An 18,765-nucleotide genomic window follows, 5' to 3' on the forward strand; every position below is an offset into this window, starting at 1 on the left:
CCGCAACTGGTTCCAGAATTCCGACGAGATGAGGTCCGGGAAAAATATCTGGAAGTTTTCCAAGACGGTTTAGGGAAGGCAAAGGGGGCCGTGGGGAAAATTTACCTGGGCCCAGAGGCCCATCCCAAGTATTTCAGGCCCCGCTCAGTCCCACGGGCCCTCTTGTGGGCAATGAGCTGAGCTGGCTGGAGAACGAGGGGATCATTTGCCCCGTTCAGTTCACAGAATGGGCAGCCCCGGTTGTCCCGGTGCTGAAGTCAAACAAGACCAACCGCCTTTGCGGCAGTGATGGTAAACAAGACCTGCCATTTGGACAGGTACCCGATGTCACGCCTGGAGGACCTCTGTGAAGTTGGCTGGGGGCCATTATGTCTCCAAGTTGGGCATGAGCCCCGCACACCTCCAGGACACCGTGGCATCCAGGAAATACGTGGCCAGTAATACCCATAGGGAACTGTATAAATGCACCAGGCTCCCATTTGGAGTGTCATCTGCCTGTTCAATCTTCCAGCAGAGTTATGGAGAGCATCCTTCAAGAGCTTCCAAGGATGGCAGTCTACCTGGACGACATATCAATTGCAGGCACCTCCGAGAAGGAACACCTAGATAACCTAGAGGAAGTCGTCCGCCATTTCTCGGAGGTCGGTGTCCACCTGAAAAGAGGCAGGTGTGTCTTCCAGGTGAGAGGGATCATGCAGCTGGGGTACCGGGTTGGCAAGGACAGTTTGCGCCGGTGGAAGAGAAAGTCCGAGCTATCAAGCGGGCCCCTGCACCAGATAGAGCTGAGGCCATTCCTCCGAGTTGTGAATTATTATGGAACGTTCGGCTGGTTTAGCACACTGGGCTAAATCGCTGGCTTTTAGAGCAGACCAAGGTAGGCCAGCAGCACGGTTCAATTCCCGTACCAGCCTCCCCGAACAGGCGCCGGAATGTGGCGACTCGGGGCTTTTCACAGTAACTTCATTGAAGCCTACTTGTGACAATAAGCGATTTTCATTTCATTCATTTTCATCATAAAGGAGCGCGTACGAGGAGTGAGCGAGACAGGAGCCGGGACGCAGTCATGGCCAATGTATATTCTTTCAATGGGCTCCTGGTATTTGGCCTGCTTTTTATATGCATCTGTGCATACCTAAAGCAAGTTCCACAACTGAATAAATGGCTTCTTTCAGAAAAGATCAGGACATATTTTACAAAGCTGCAGCAATAGGAACAAGGCTGCATGTACCAGTTACACGGTCTTGCCTTGTCATGGGTGTTTCTGTTTTGTTCATTCATTGACACCAGCAGTCCAAACTTGATGAAGAACCTCAGAGGAACAATGTACTTATTTAGCAAAACCATTCATCAAGGATTAAGATCAGAGAATGTTTCCTTTCTGTACAAGAACGGAGGGTGGTGAATCTGTGGAACTCTTCGCCGCAGAAGGCTGTGGAGGCCAAATCACTCGAGTGTCTTTAAGACAGAGATAGATCGGTTCTTGATCAATAAGGGGACCAGGAGAAGGCAGGAGGATGGGGATGAGAAAATACCAGCCATGATTGAATGGTGGAACAGACTCGATGGGCCGAGAGGCCTCATTCTGCTCCAACGGGCAGCACGGTAGCACAGTGGTTAGCACAATTGCTTTACAGCTCCAGGGTCCCAGGTTCGATTCCCGGCTTGGGTCACTGTCTGTGTGGAGTCTGCATGTTCTCCCCGTGTGTGCGTGGGTTTCCTCCGGGTGCTCCGGTTTCCTCCCACAGTCCAAAGATGTGCAGGTTAGGTGGATTGGCCTTGCTAAATTGCCCGTAGTGTTGGGTGGGGTTACTGGGTTACGGGGATAGGGTGGAGGTGTGGGTTTAACTGGGGCGCCCTTTCCAAGGGCCGGTGCAGACTCAATGGGCCGAATGGCCTCCTTCTGTACTGTAAATTCCATGATTCTACATGCAAAACATCAGTTGACAACAGCATCCAGAACTTTTTACGGGAGGATGTATCAAAATATTTCAAATTTACCACAAAAAAGCACTTGGCAAAGTCTCACGCCGTTAATCAGGTTTCACGTGTGTAAATATTTCTGTTATTCCACGTGGTGGGGATTGAACTGGCAACTCAGAGATACACCACCACCTGGTGGTTAAATGCTGATCTGCGGGCTGCCGGTCTTGTTCTTAAGTATCAACACCAAAGTTGGGCTTGCTCACCGCACGTCGCGTAGCTGCTGGAAGTGTGACAGGGCAGACTGGGCTGTCCACTAATTTTATCACCCCAGTGCCAGTTCCCCAAGGCGGGACAGGGAGCTATCCCCATAACGCAATAACCCCATCTGGCCTTTTTTGGTCACTTAAGGGCAAATTTGTTTGGTCAATCCACCTAACCTGCACATCTTTGGACCGTGGGAGGAAACCGGAGCACCCGGAGGAAACCCACGCAGACACGGGGAGAACGTGCAGACTCCGCACAGACAGTGACCCAAGCCGGGAATCGAACCCGGGACCCTGGTGCTGTGAAGCAGCAGTGCTAAACACCGTGCCGCCCAAGAATCCCCAGCTTGGGAGAATCAAACCTTCGAGAATTCCCATCTTGCCCCTCAAAGGTTAATGAGAGGCGAGTGGCTATGGTGCTGGACTACAATCGAGAATGAGGATTAGTCAGAATGAAACTGGATTCTATATCGCTGGTGGTGGCTGAGTTAAACCGAGAGGATGGGACATCAAATCAGTTCATAAATTCAAATCTCTCTCTCACAGATGGAGGACTGGAACTCTGCTTTGACATAAAAATCTAGCATTACAAAAAGTTACCATAAAGCTGTTGGATTGTTAGGGCAGCACGGTGGCACAGTGGGTTAGCACTGCAGTCTCACGGCGCCGAGGTCCCAGTTTCGATCCCGGCTCTGGGTCACTGTCCGTGTGGGGTTTGTACATTCTCCCCGTGTTTGCGTGGGTTCCGCCCCCACAACCCAAAGATGTGCTGGGTAGGTGGATTGGCCACGCTGAATTGCCCCTTAATTGGAAACAATGAATTGGGTACTCTAAATTTTTTTTTTTTTTTAAAGCTGTCGGATTGTCCTACAAACTCAACTCAGCAAAACTGAAGAGCTGGTCATTGACTTCAGGAAGCAAAGTATCGTACACACTATCAGCATCTACAGGGCCGAGGTGGAGATGGTTGACAGCTTCAAATTCCTAGGGGTGCACATCACCAACAATCTGTCCTGGTCCACCCAGGTTGATGCTATGACCAAGAAAGCACAACAGCGCCTATACTTCCTCAGGAAACTAAGGAAATTCGGCATGTCCACATTGACTCTAACCAACTTTTACAGATGCACCATAGAAAGCATCCTATCGGGCTGCATCACAGCCTGGTATGGCAACTGCTCGGCCCAGGAACGCAAGAAACTTCAGAGAGTCGTGAACACCGCCAAGTCCATCACACAAACCCGCCTCCCGTCCATTGACTCTGTCTACACCTCCCGCTGCCTGGGGAAAGCGGGCAGCATAATCAAAGATCCCTCCCACCTGGCTTATTCACTCTTCCAACCTCTTCCCTCGGGCAGGAGATACAAAAGTCCGAGAACACCCACGAACAGACTCAAAAACAGCTTCTTCCCTGCTGTTACCAGGCTCCTAAACGACCCTCTTATGGACTGAACTGATCTCTTCACGCATCTTCTCTACTGAGTAGTACTACACCCCTGTATGCTTCACCCGACATCTATGTCTATGTATTTACATTGTGTATATATACGTCCTATGTTTTTCATGTATGGATTGATCTGCCTGGACTGTACGCAGAACAATACAAAGGTAAATCCAAACCCATTGACCTGGTTCCTTTGGGTGGGAGGGAGGGGGGGGGGGGCGTGCTGCTGTCCTCACCATGTCTGGGTCTAGTTGTGACTCCACACTACACCAATGTTGTGGCCTCTCATCTGCTCTCGCATGTGGGAGAATCAAACCTGCTGTTGGCAGAAGGAAGGCCAAAGGCACCTCCTCGGGGACGAACAATAGTGACCAGCTTTCCCAGTGACGTTCACAGCCCAAGGATCAATTACATAAATTGTACTTGGGTGGTTGGTACCCAAAAGTGAGTGGCCTTTTCAAAGGGCTGACATAGGCACAATGGGCTGAATGGCCTCCCTCTCTGTGCTGTAAAATTCTAGGAGTCGTATTTAAAGTGAAATGACCCAGAATGTGTGAAGCTCACAGCATTGTAAATATGTGCTGACACCAATTGTGTACAAGGACAGTGTCATTTATGACACGTTTTTGCTTTGATCACTATTGCGTTATTAGCTTTCCGCTGAGTGATGATATTCCATCCTGTTTGCAGCTTTGAATTTCCCAAGTTGGATCTGATCATTTGCAAGAAATTAACTCCTTTATTACTTTTCTTCCTCCAATGATCTTTTCCCCTGCCCATTCGGTACTGATCCCGGGAAGCGATGATCATTCAATATCTCACCCACAATGAGCTTAGACAGATCGTGATAAGCTCTTCAACTTCCCCCGCCTGGCGTTAATGCATGCAAAGTTCACCGGCTTGATTCCAAGGGGAGGGATCCTGACTAATCCCCTGCTCCAGGAGTTACCCGCACCTTCGACTGCCAGCTTGGGCGAGATGGTTCGTCTGTTCTTGCAAATCAAACACTGTCGCATAACGCAAGGCAGCTCACAGGGATGAGAAAAGTTTGTCAAACTTCTATCAATGTTCATGCATCCAGTACTTGGGACACCAGCGATTTGGAATCCAACTTCATTTTGAATATTCCTATTCTTTATCCTGCTATCGCACCAGGTGAAACATTTCAAATATTTATCACTCAAGATTGAGGAGGTAATGGTGCGAAAGAATGACAAACTCCCAGGACCAGATGGTTTCCATCTCAAGGTTTTAAAGGAAGTCAGTGAGAACATTGCAGGTGCCCCCGACTATAATTTTTCAAAGACCTCTCGATTCAGGGTCCATCCCTTAGATTTGGAATTGTGCATGTCTCTGCACTCTAAGAAATACAAATTAAGTATTTTTAAAATTTGTTTAAGGGTAATGGATGTCATTAGCTAGGCCAGCTTATGTTGTCTATCCATCATTGCTCTCGAGAAGGTGATGTTAAGCCACCTTCTTCAACCACTGCAGTCCATTGTGATAGTCAATTCAATATATATACTTTTGTCAAAAAAATAAATTTAGAGCACCCAATTCATTTTTTCCCAATTAGGGGCAATTTAGCATGTTCAATCCACCTACCCTGCACACCTTTGGGTTGTGGGGGCGAAACCCACGCAGACACGGGGAGAATGTGCAAACTCCACACGGACAGTGACCCAGAGCCGGGATTGAACCTGGGACCTTGGCGCCGTGAGACTGCAGTGCTACCACTGCACCACCGTGCTGCCCCTATTGAGGGGCAATTTAGTGTGGCCAATCCACCTACCTTTGGGTTGCGGGGGCGAAACCCACGCAGACACGGGGAGAATGTGCAAACTCCACACGGACAGTGACCCAGAGCCGGGATTGAACCTGGGACCTTGGCGCCGTGAGACTGCAGTGCTACCACTGCGCTGCCCCTATTAAGGGGCAATTTAGTGTGGCCAATCCACCTACCTTTGGGTTGCGGGGGCGAAACCCACGCAGACACGGGGAGAATGTGCAAACTCCACACGGACAGTGACCCAGAGCAGGGATCGAACCTGGGACCTCGGCGCTGCCCCCAATGTATATACTTAATTGTGTACAGTTCAGTGTTAGAAGTAAGCCGGTCAGTTTCCTTAAGTTTTAGTGTTAGTTTTTTTGCTAATCTCACTCAGGTGAAGATGCCGAAATTATTAACAAAAGGTTTAAAATACGCAAATACATTCACTAATGCAAAAACACACACACAACACACCCAAGTATGCACGAAGAGAGATAAAACTTTACAAGTATCAGGTCTTAAAACTTAGCCAAGTAAAATCTGAAGCCAGGAGAAGTGTTGACATTTTGTCTGGATGCCTGCTCACAGCTTCAGGGTCATTCTGCACCGTTGTTGCTGGAACTTGGGTTTCTCACTGGAGCAGGCTAATCCTCTTTCCTCTCGAGGTCAGTGGGGTTGATTTGGAAGCCTCCTTTAAAAACTCTCGGTTTGCACCAATGAGGTCTTCTGGTGGGGTTTCAAACCACAAACAGCGCAACTTTGATGAGAGAGATTTCAGGTGAAAGAGAGCGGAAAGTCCCATTTGTCACTGTGGCCAACAGTGTCTCTGTTTGTTGAAATCCAGGATATTGTATACCCAAGAGCTGGGTCCCGTGATCTCTCTCTGATTTCAATCTGAACTTGTCATAGCCACTGGCCCCGAGAGCTCCATAGACTCAGTGTCCCCATAAAATAGCTTGTGTCCTTTGCAAATGCAACATAATAGCTGCTGTTGGCTGGTGTCCTTCATGAGAGTGTTATTTAAAAACATATACATATACAAGATCCTGAATAGTTTTAACAGGGTGGGCATTGAAAGGATGCTTCCTCATGTGGGTGAGTCCAGAACAAGGGGGACCTGTTTTTAAAATTAGGGTCACCCATTTCGGTCAGAGATGAGGGGATTTTTTTTCTGAGGGTTGTGCGACTTTGGAACTCTGCCTTAGAATGCGGTGGAGCGAAGTCACTGAATATTTTTAAGGTGGAGACAGAATCTTGTTTGGCAAGGGGATCAGGGGCGGCATGTGGCGCAGTGGTTAGCACTGAGACTGTGGCGCGAAGGTCCTGGGTTCGAATCCCGGCTCTGGGTCACCGTCCGTGTGGAGTTTGCACGTTCTCCCCATGTCTGCATGGGTTTCACCCCCACAACCCAAAGATGTGCAGGCTAGGTGGATTGGCCACGCTAAATTGTGCCTTAATTGGAAATAAATATATAATTGGGCACTGTAAATTTATTTTAAAAAAGGCAAGGGGATCAGATGTTATCGAGGGTAGATGGGGATGTGGAACTCGAAACACAAACGGATTAGCCATGATCTTATTGAATGATGGAGCAGGCTCGAGGGGCCGAATGGCCGACTTCTGCTCCTATTTTGAACATCCGTATGTGTATATATAAATGCAGCCACTGACTTTATAAACTAATATTCCACATAATACATCTCTGTAGAAGCCAGAGATTATAGATCAGTTCGCCTGGGATCCACTGTCAGAAAGTTGCTCAAGTCTATAATTAAGGAGGAACATCCTGTAAGTCTTCGGTTGATGAGAAAAGCCAGTGTGAATTGGTAAAGGGAAGACATTTTTAAAAATATAAATTTAGAGTACCCAACTCATTTTTTCCAATTTAAGGAGCAATTTAGCGTGGCCAATCCTGCACATCTTTGGGTTATGGGGGCGAAATCCACGCAAACAGGGGGAGAATGTACAAACTCCACACAGACAATGACCCAGAGCTGGGATCGAACCTAGGACCTCGGCGCCGTGAGGCTGCAGGGCTAACCCACTGCGCCACCGTGCCGCCCGGGCGAAGGGAAGACTTGGAAATCTTGCCTGATATCCCGGATTGGGGTTTTTCCAATAGGTGACTAAATTAATGGACAGGGAATGCACTTGCATGTTATTTACATGGACGTCCAGAAGGCATTTGCTAAAGTACCTCACAAGAGACGGAGCTAAAGTTGATGCCTATGGAATTGAGAGCAAATTGGTTCGGAAACTGGCTGAGCGACAGGTGGCAGAGTGTAGCGGTGCTGGGCAGGTACTCGGCTTGGCAGAATGCGACTGGTGATTTCCCGCAAGACTCCGTGTTGGGGCCCGAATGATTGGCCATAGTTATTAACGACTGACATGGGACCGGACGCCACATATTCAAATTTACCAATGACGCAAATTCACGCAGCATTGTAAGTATTGCAGATGGAACCATGAATTTACAAAAAGATATTAGTAGGTGAAATGAACGGGCAAAGGCATGGCAAATGGATTTCCATATCTGAGTTACCCACTCTGGACCCTAGAAATATAGAACAGGACATAATTTAAAACCTGGACGCGGATACGGTCCATAGAGGCTTCATTGTCCAGAGGTCATTAACGTAGAAACATAGTAAATAGGAGCAGGAGGCCATTCAGCCCTTCAAGCCTCATTCATTACCACCATGGTTGATCCTCAACCTCAATGTCATATTCCCACTTTCTCCGCGTACTCATTGATGCCATTAAAATCAAACAAATGATCTCTTTAGAGTCAGAGTCATATAGCCCAGGATCAGGCCCTTCGGCCCACCATGTCTATGCCACCCATCAAATACTAATCTATATTAATCCCATTTACCAGCACTTGGTCCAGAGCCGACGCTGCCTTGGCGATTTAAGCGCTTGTCCAGATACATCTTAAATGTTGAGAGAGTTCCTGCCTCCACCACCCTCTGGAAGCACGTTCCATATTCCCATCACCCTCTGGGTGAAAAAATGTTTCCTCAGGCAGGGGAATGGGCCTAGATAGGGTGCTGTTTCCCATCAGTGCAGGCCCAAATGGGCCAAATGGTCTCCTTGTGCACGGTAGGGATTCTATGTTTCTACGGTTAAACCACTCACTTCTCATCTTAAACCGATGTCCACTGGTCTTAAACATCTGCCATGGGGAAAACAATTCTTACAACATACCCCGCTCTATGCCTCTCAATCTCCAACAGATCCCTGGCTCAGCCTCCTCTGCTCCAAGGGAAATAAACCCAGCCTACCCAGTCACTCCTCAGAGCTGAAACTTTCCATCCCAGGCAACGTCCCGGTGAATCTCCGCTGCACCCCCTCCTGTGCAATCTCTCCCTTGAATACACTCAGCCACTTGGTCTCCACAGCCATCCGCGGTCGAGAATTCCACAGATACGCCAGCCTCTTGAGTGTAGACATTTGTGGCAAAATATCATGAACAGTTGCAGAAAATAATTTAAACGGTTAATGGAATTCTGACCTGGGCATCTAGAATCCCAAGAGGGTAGAAGACAAGCTTCAGCTACCGGGAGCAGGGCTAGACCTTGAGCAGTTCTGGACATCACATCTTAGGAAGGATGGAATGACTTTTGAGGGAGCGTGGTGTAGATTTACCAGAATGATGCTCTGGATTCCCAATGGTTCAATTAGAGGAGAGATTACGCAAACCGAGTACCTAGTTCCTGGCATTATGAAGGTTCAGGAGAGGGTGTTTCCAAGACATTAAGGGGAAAAGATAGGGTAAAAACAGTGAGAAAGTATTTCCACTGATCTGGGAATACTGCCAGTGGACCCAAGGAAAGGGAATTCATTGAATGTTTACAGGAGGGCTTTTTGGAACAGCTTGTGATGGAGCCCACGAGGGAACAGGCCATTCTGGACTTAGTGTTATGTAATGAGCCAGACTTGATTAAAGATCTTAAAGGGAGCACTTAGGAGGCAGTGATCATAATATGGTCGAATTCAATCTCCAATTTGAAAGAAAGAAGGTAGAATCAGATGTAAAGGTGTTACAGTTAAATAAAAGGTAACTACAGGGGCATGAGGGAGGAACTGACGAAAATCGACTGGGAGCAGACCCTAGTGGGAAAGACAGTAGAACAGCAATGGCAGGAGTTTCTGGGAGTAATTGAGGTCACAGTACAGAGGTTCATCCCAAAGAAAAGAAAGGTTATCAGAGGGGGGATTAGGCAGCCATGGCTGACAAGGGAAGTTAGGGAATGCATCAAAGCAAAAGAGAAAGCCTATAATGTGGCAAAGAGTAGTGGGAAGTCAGAAGATTGGGAAGGCTACAAAAACAAACAGAGGATAACAAAGAGAGAGATAAGGAAAGAGAGGATCAAATTTGAAGGTAGGCTAGCCAGTGACATTAGGAATGATAGTAAAAGTTTCTTTAAATACATTAAAAACAAACGAGAGGCAAAAGTTGACATTGGGCCGCTCCAAAATGATGCTGGTAATTTTGTGATGGGAGACAAGGAAATAGCCGAGGAACTGAATAAGTACTTTGCGTCAGTTTTCACAGTAGAAGACATGAGTAATATCCCAACAATTCCGGAGAGTCAGGGGTTGAATATGGTAGCCATCACAAAGGAGAAAGTGCTAGAGAAACTAAGAGGTCTAAAAATTGACAAATCTCCGGGCCCAGATGGGCTACATCCTAGAGTTCTAAAGGAGATAGCTGAAGAAATAGTGGAGGCGTTGGTGATGATGTTTCAACAGTCACTGGAGTCAGGGAAAGTACCAGAGGATTGGAAAATCGCTGTTGTAACCCCCTTGTTCAAGAAGGGAACAAGGAAAAAGATGGAAAATTATAGGCCAATTAGCCTAACCTCGGTTGTTGGCAAGATTCCAGAATCCATTGTTAAGGATGAGATTTCTAAATTCTTGGAAGTGCAGGGTCGGATTAGGACAAGTCAGCATGGATTTAGTAAGGGGAGGTCGTGCCTGACAAACCTGTTAGAGTTCTTTGAAGAGGTAACAAATAGGTTAGACCAAGGAGAGCCAATGGATGTTATCTATCTTGACTTCCAAAAGGCCTTTGATAAGGTGCCTCACGGGAGACTGCTGAGTAAAATAAGGGCCCATGGTATTCGAGGCAAGGTACTAACATGGATTGACGATTGGCTGTCAGGCAGAAGGCAGAGAGTTGGGATAAAAGGTTCTTTTTCGGAATGGCAACCGGTGACGAGTGGTGTCCCGCAGGGTCCAGTGTTGGGGCCACAGCGGTTCTCTTTATATATTAACGATCTAGATGACGGGACTGAGGGCATTCTGGCTAAGTTTGCCGATGATACAAAGATAGGTGGAGGGGCAGGTAGTATGGAGGAGGTGGGGAGGCTGCAGAAAGATTTAGACAGTTTAGGAGAGTGGTCCAAGAAATGGCTGATGAAATTCAACGTGGGCAAGTGCGAGGTCTTGCACTTTGGAAAAAAGAAGAGGGGCATGGACTATTTTCTAAACGATGACAAAATTCATAATGCTGAAGTGCAAAGGGACTTGGGAGTCCTAGTCCAGGATTCTCTCAAGGTAAACTTGCAGGTTGAGTCCGTAATTAAGAAAGCAAATGCAATGTTGTCATTCATCTCAAGAGGCTTGGAATACAAAAGCAGGGATGTACTTCTGAAGCTTTATAAAGCATTAGTTAGGCCCCATTTAGAATACTGTGCGCAATTTTGGTCCCCACACCTCAGGAAGGACATACTGGCACTGGAGCGGGTCCAGCGGAGATTCACACGGATGATCCCAGGAATGGTAGGCCTAACATACGATGAACGTCTGAGGATCCTGGGATTATATTCATTGGAGTTTAGGAGGTTGAGGGGAGATCTAATAGAAACTTACAAGATAATGAATGGCTTAGATAGGGTGGATGTAGGGAAGTTGTTTCCATTAGCAGGGGAGACGAGGACCCGGGGGCACAGCCTTAGAATAAAAGGGAGTCACTTTAGAACAGAGATGAGGAGAAATTTCTTCAGCTAGAGAGTGGTGGGTCTGTGGAATTCATTGCCACAGAGGGCGGTGGAGGCCGGGGCGTTGAGTGTCTTTAAGACAGAAGTTGATAAATTCTTGATTTCTCGAGGAATTAAGGGCTATGGAGAGAGAGCGGGTAAATGGAGTTGAAATCAGCCATGATCGAATGGTGGAGTGGACTCGATGGGCCGAATGGCCCTACTTCCGCTCCTATGTCTTATGGTCTTATGGAATCTAGGACTGGGGGACCGAGGTCTAAAAGTTCGAACCAGACCTTTTACGAGTGAAATCAGGAGAGACGTCTACACACACAGGCTGCCGCAGGTTCGGAACGGTCTTCCACACTAGATCAGTAGCTAACTGTAAATCTGAAATGGATAGTGCAATGATATCTAGTATATCATCTTTGTATATATGAATGATCATGTGGAAGAGAGAGTAATTACAGCATCCAGCCACGAGGTGGAGTAAGAGCACATCTCACAACCCTCACGTTCTCACCGAGTCTGCCTGGGGTTTCCTTCCTTCCACAAGTCCCGAAAGACGTGCTTGTTAGGTGAATTGGACATTCTGAATTCTCCCTCTGTGTACCCGAACAGGCGCCGGGGTGTGGCGACGAGGGGATTTTCACAGTAACTTCATTGCATTGTTAATGTAAGACTACTTGTGACAATAATAAAGATTGTTATTATTGGGAATGTTCAGACTCTGTTTCTACCACCCTTTCGGGAAGAGAGTTCCAAAGAGAGTCAAACCTCCGAGAAAACAATTCTTACCCGACTTAAATGGGGGAACTCGCGTTCACGATTCTCCGACAAGAGGAAACATCCTGTCCACAGCCACCTGGTGAGGACCCCTCAGGACCTCCCTTGTCCTCATTGATGTTGCGCAAGATGCACAGCAACCAATTTCAACACAGCAAGATCCCACAAACAGCAAATAAATAAACAATCCAATAATCCAGGAGATCTTTTGTTAAAAACACGGAAGTCGAAGGATAAACGTCGACAGGACACCACAGAGAATACTATCCTGGACAAAGAGCAAGTGAGTGATTGAGCGCTATCGCTTGCATCTGCGGGAGAAGACTTAGCCTCAACTTAAATGTCACACAATGCAAAACATAAGACATCATTCTGCTGTTAAAGTGCTTTAATCTTAGGCAGTCTCATCGCATTTAAGTAGCCACTGTGCGTACACAGAGGTAATCTACAAGCAAACTGTAGCTGAGTTTGTCAATTTCAATTAAAAGGCGGCAGATATACGGAGGCCAGATGTGTTACGGTGAGTTCCTGTAATTTATTTGAAGTTTGATATGGAAAGTTGACCGTGACCCTTGACTCAGGAAATGAAGTTGTGTGTTGTTTACCAAGGAACAGGTGAATGGCACTTTATAATTCGTGTTTTCATTTTCTTTTAAAAATAGTCAGACAATCCCAAATTACCCACATTAATAACATCTTCTGGCATTTATAAGAGTTCTTTTACCATAGCAAAACATCTCACGGTGCTTCACAGGAGCAGAATCAAACCGTATTTCACCCAGTCACTTAAGGAAATGGCAGGCCTGTAGCGTGGCGAAAGAGGTAGGTTTTCCAGAGCGTCTGGAAGGAAGGTGGAGAGGTCAAGTGGCGGAGCGGTTTAAAGCTGGGAATTAGAGACCTTGGCGTCCAGGCAGCCGACAGCACCAAGGCCACGAATGGAGTGAATAAAATCAGGAATGCAAAACAGGCCAGAAGAGGAGGAGTGCAAGAAATCTTGGAAAAGTTGGAGGCGATTACAGAAATAATCGGATTAAATAAATGACAGACTTGCATTTATATAGTATCATTCTTGACCTCAGGACATCCTGGCCAAGGGAAGTAGTTTTACAAAATGGTCAGCAACATTGGAAACACAAAGCACATTCCCATCCACAGCAACGAAACAATGTCTAGATAATCTGGGTGGCACAGTAGCACAGTAGTTAGCACGGTTGCTTCACAGCTCGAGTCCCAAGTTCGATTCCCGGCTTGGGTCACTGTCTGTGCGGAGTCTGCACGTTTCCCCCCCCGTGCCTGCGTGGGTTTCCTCCGGGTGCCCCGGTTTCCTCCCACAAGTCCCGAAAGTAATTTGGACATTTTGAATTCTCCCTCCGTGTACCCGAACAGGTGGCGGAATGTGGCGACGAGGGGCTTTTCACAGTAACTTCATTGCAGCGTTAATGTAAGCCTACTTGTGACAATAATAAAGTTCATTATTATAATTATTAATCTTTTCTGATTGCAAATTTTACAAATCAATATTGGCCAAGAGATGTGGAATAAATAATTCCCCGCTCTTCCAAATCGCACAGATATTTAACACCTGCCTGAGTCATCAGGGCCCCTCAGTTTAAAGTGTGACGTGATGTGGGCGTCGCTGGCTAGGCCGGCATTTGTTGCCCATCGCTAATTGCCCTTTGAGAATGTGGTGGTGAGCTGCTTTCTTGAACCGTTGCAGTCCCTGAGGTGTAGGTACACCCACGGTGCTCTTAGGAAGGGAATTCCAGGATTTTGACCCAGCGACAGTGAAGGAACGGCCGATATATTTCCAAGTCAGGATGGTGAGCGGCTTGGGCAGGCAGGCGGGGGACCTTGCAGGTGATGGTGTCCGCTATCCTTGTCCTTCTAGGTGGTTGTGGGTTTGATCGGTGCTGTTGGAGGAGCCTTGGAGAGTTGCTGCAATGCATGTTGTAAATGGTACACATGCTGCTACTGTGCGTCCATGGTGGAGCTTGTGGATGTTGAAGGTGATGAATGGAGTGTGAATCAAGCGGGGCTGCTTCGTCCTGGATGGTGTTGAGCTTCTGGTGTGTTGTTGGAGCTGCGCTCATCCAGGCAAGTGGAGAGTATTCCATCACACTCCTGACTAATGCCTTGTAGATGGGGGACAGGCTTTGGGGAATTTAGAGTACCCAATTAGTTTTTTCCAATTAAAGGGGCAACTTAGTGCGGCCAATCCACCTACCCTGCACATCTTTGGGTTGTGGGGGCGAAACCCACGCAGACACGGGGAGAATGTGCAAACTCCACACGGACAGTGACCCAGGGCCGGGGTTCGAACCTGGGACCTCGGCACCACCGTGCTGCCTGCCACAGTATTTATATGGCTGGCCCAGTTCAATATCAGGTCAGTGGCAACCCCAGGATGTTGATAGTGGGGGTCATTGTCAGCACTCGTGTGGCACAAACTTTACTTGTCCAGGTCTTGCTGCATTTGGACAGGGACTGCTTCATTATCTGAGGAGTTGCGAATGGTGCTGAACATTGTGCAGTTCACGGCACAATCCCCACTTCTGACTTTCTGGTGGAAGGGAGGTCATTGATGAAGATGGTTGGGCCTCGGACACTCCCCTGAGGAACTCCTGCAGTGATGTCCTGGAGCTGAAATGATTGACCTCCAAACACCCACAACCACCTTCTTTTGTGCCGGGAATGACTCCAACCAGCGGAGAGATTCCCCTCCAATTCCCACACTCGGTCAAATGCTGCCTTGATGTCAAGGGCAGTCACTCTCATCTCACTTCTGGAGTTCAGCTCTTGTCCCATGTTTGAACCAGGTCAGGAGCTGAGTGACCCTGGCGGAACCCAAACTAAGTGTCAGCGAGCACGTTATTGGTAAGTGTCACTTGATAGCCCTATTGATGACCCTCATCACTTCACTGACGATCTAATAACACTTTCAACCATGTATATGCCATAAGGTTCGCTCTAGTGTCCTCAATTGCCATCCCAACGGAGATCAAGGTGGAACCTCTGACCTTGCTACTCAATGGCAGCCAGCATTTAGATAGCCTTGCCCTGAGTAACACTCCGATGCTATCTTTCAGATGAGACTGCCAAAAGGACAAGTAATCCCACGATTTCACAGAAGAGCAGGAGAGTTCCCCCCCCGGTATCCTGGTCGTATTTTATCCCTCAACTTTATCGGTGACGACAGATTATCTGGTCGCTATCACACTGCTGTGCACGGGAGCTCACTCACGGATTGCTGCATTGTCCACCTTACAGCAGTGACCGCATGGGCTGCCCCGGGGTCGTGATAGGTGCTACACAAACGCAAGCCTTTTCTTCGTTTTGGTCCACAGCAGGCGGACTCTGGTCTGAGGGAGGCGAAGAGCTGAAATTGCCCCGCCCTCAGACAGAAATTTGGCACGGCAGGAAAGGCAGATTTTATATCAAAACTTGTTCAAATCAACAACATTTCAAAAGCATGAATGCCGACGGAAACGGTCAGGAAGAAAGACAATGCATTTCATCAGTCCGCTCCTTCCTGGCTCCATCGGCAAACTCAGAGCAAGTCAGAGGCTAGAAGAGCGAGGAAAAGCGGGACCGTCAGTTTGGCGCTGGACGCAGATGCGATCAAGCCCATCTGAATGGCGTAGTGCTGTGCCACCGCCACGTTCGGGTTGTCCATCAAGGCCGAATTGAACCACATGACAATGCACTCCCCACTCCCCCGGTCGTGCTGCGTGTACTGGTAAGAGTTGCTCCACAACTTCTCGCAAAGATCCTGTGGAGTTGGGAAAACTTGAGAAAACTTCTGGCATTTGGAATTTGTTGGACATTTGTTTATACCTGAAAAGAAATTTTTAAAAAAACAATCTCACTGAGGGAAAAGGTCGTGAGGGTCGCAATGAATTTCAATTAAAGCAGGCAGGAACGAAGATTGAAGACAGATACAGGTGATAATCTAGGAATTCGGTGCCAGTGGATATCTCTCTGATAAGATTTTCTCAACCATTCATTTAAATAAGCAGTCAGACTCGGAATTAATATTTCAAATTCCCAGGTTCGATTCCCGACTTGGCTCACTGTGCGGAGTCTGCACGTCCTCCCCGTGTCTGCGTGGGTTTCCTCCGGGTGCTCCGGTTTCCTCCCACAAGTCCCGAAAGACGAGCTGTCAGGTGATTTGGGCGTTCTGAATTCTCCCTCTGTGACCCGATAGGCGCCGGATAGACTAGGGGATTTTCACAGTAACCTCATTGCAGTGTTAATGTGAGCCCACTTGTGACAATAAAGATTATTATCGTACTAAATGGTGGAACAGATGCGAGGAGCCAAATGGTCGACTCCTGCCCCTATTTCGCATGTTCTTATGACCCACTTAATTCCCCAACTCCAGATCTAGTCATGCCGCCTTCTGAACTGATCATAAATGTTTCCCCCCCTCTTATCATTTTCTAACATTATCCCAATTGATATGTGGGTCACTGAAGTCTCCAGATATCACCACTCTATTGCAAGTGCACATCTCTGGTGATTTTCTTGCACTTCTGTCTCTCTCACTATTGAGGCCTATAGAATATCCCCAGGAGCGTGACCATCCCTATTTGTTTCTGACCGCTAACCAAATGGATTCGGCCTTTGCCTCAAGGACATCGTCCCATTGCCACAGCGTGTCCCCGAGTCGGTACAGCGAACCCACCCACCCTTTTTCCCTTCTCTATCTTTTCTAAACTCTTCATATCCGTGAATATTAAGCACCTGATTTCTTAGCATTTCACAGAATTTACAGTGCAGAAGGAGGCCACTCGGCCCATCGGGTCCGCACTGGCCCTTGGAAAGAGCACCCTACCCAAGCCCACACCTCCATCCTATCCTCATATCCCCATAACCCCACCAAAACGTTTTGGACACCAAGGGCAATTTAGCATGACCAATCCACCTAACCTGCACATCTTTGGGCTGTGGGTGGAAACCGGAGCACCCGGAGGAAACCCACGCACACACGGGGAGGACGTCCACACTTCCCGCATGAATATTTGTGCCTGTAGCTCCCTAACCTTATTCGCCACCAAGGCAAATCCACATATATGCTTCGTAACGTTGTCTCTGTATTCCTCGTAGTCCCTTATTAATCTGATCCTGTCAAATGTGTTACTATTTCCTGATCAAACACTCACTCCTTCATGCACATTCTTCCTCTTTCCTGCTTTATTATTATGCTGCTGCTGTTCATTCCCAGCCGTGAGCTTCCCCATTAGCACAATGGTCTCAGTCTTGTTGATGCAGATGGTCAGCCATGACATTGCTGAATGATGGGGCAGACTCAAAGGGCCGGTTGGCGTACTGCCCCTATTCCTCCCGTTTTTATTTTCTCATTCGGGTCTAACAAACAGCTACCTGCTCCCCGGTATTTTCCGGCCAGAGACACTCACCTGAGCTCCAGTCCCATCCTTTGTGCCAGTTCACCTTGCAGGTATGATCTTCCCGACAGTCTGCCCACCACTCCTCACAGTCCGTCTTACAGATCGGAACATGCATGATCCGCTCATTCCTCCAAGTCTGATCCACCTGCCACACAAGCAGAAAAATTAAAAGTCATTCTTTTTTTTTTTTTAAAAACAGAGTGCCGAAAGAGAGAGCGAGCGAGAGAGAGAGAAAAAAAACATCAACCTAAAAAGAAATAACTTCAAGACTGGGAGGAAACCGAATCTGTGTGTTGGTCCCCAGGGGCCTGCTGTAGTGCTGTTCCAAATTTCAGCTCGCGTAGGCAGACTTTGTGCTCCCAACATCCACTCCCTCGTACATCAACAATAGCCTGAGCTATTTGTGTGGGCAAACAAGACGGAGCGATTTGTGTGGGCAAACAAGACCGAGCGATTTGTGTGGGCAAACAAGACCGAGCGATTTGTGTGGGCAAACAAGACCGAGCGATTTGTGTGGGCAAACAAGACGGAGCGATTTGTGGGCAAACAAGACCGAGCTATTTGTGTGGGCAAACAAGACCGAGCTATTTGTGTGGGCAAACAAGACCGAGCTATTTGTGTGGGCAAACAAGACCGAGCGATTTGTGTGGGCAAACAAGACCGAGCAATTTGTGTGGGCAAACAAGACCCCGCTATTTGTGTGGGCAAACAAGACCGAGCGAGTTAAAAGGCTGTTCTTAGAGCGCAGCCGGGGGGAGGAGGGCTGGCGCTGCCGAACTTCTGCAGTTATTACTGGGCGGCTAATATAGCGATGGTTAGGAAATGGGGAATGGATGAGGGGGCGGCGTGGAAGCGGCGTCATGCGTGGACACCAGCTTAGGGGCACTGATAACGGCACCGCTGCCGTTCTCGCCGGCACGGTACACCACAAGCCCGGTGATGACGGCGGTACTGAGGATCTGGGGTCAGTGGTGAAGACACAGGAGGGAGGAAGGGGCCTCAGTCTGGACCCCGATACGGCATAATCATAGATTTGTGCTGGGCAAGATAGACAGAGGGTTTCAAAGTTGGCATAGGGCGGGTATCAAAAGGATGGGGGACCTGTTTATAGTTGGGACTTTTCCTAGCCTGAAGGCGCTGGAGGAGAAATTTAGTCTGCCCCCGGGGAATGCCTTTAGATACCTCC

The 18,765-nt window shown here is 47.9% G+C and overlaps 1 protein-coding gene and 1 pseudogene across 5 annotated transcripts in view; one reads left to right on the forward strand and one right to left on the reverse strand.

Annotated features, from left to right (window-relative positions):
- Positions 1–1,063: 1,063 nt before the first annotated feature.
- On the forward strand, positions 1,064–1,281 carry LOC140391344 (protein kish-B pseudogene; annotated as a pseudogene).
- Positions 1,282–12,541: 11,260 nt separating this feature from the next.
- folr (folate receptor) overlaps positions 12,542–18,765 on the reverse strand; it is a 55,334-nt gene continuing 49,110 nt past the window's right edge. For all 5 annotated transcript variants that reach the window (XM_072477476.1, XM_072477477.1, XM_072477478.1 and 2 more), the window contains 2 exons: positions 17,589–17,724; positions 12,542–16,005 (listed from right to left, as the gene is read on the reverse strand). In XM_072477476.1, coding sequence (XP_072333577.1) covers positions 15,719–16,005; positions 17,589–17,724 — 423 coding nt within the window. In that variant the 3' untranslated portion in view covers positions 12,542–15,718. The remainder of the gene's footprint in view (positions 16,006–17,588; positions 17,725–18,765) is intronic.

Source organism: Scyliorhinus torazame, chromosome 15 (assembly GCF_047496885.1).
Source record: "Scyliorhinus torazame isolate Kashiwa2021f chromosome 15, sScyTor2.1, whole genome shotgun sequence".
In the NCBI taxonomy this organism is placed as follows: domain Eukaryota; kingdom Metazoa; phylum Chordata; class Chondrichthyes; order Carcharhiniformes; family Scyliorhinidae; genus Scyliorhinus; species Scyliorhinus torazame.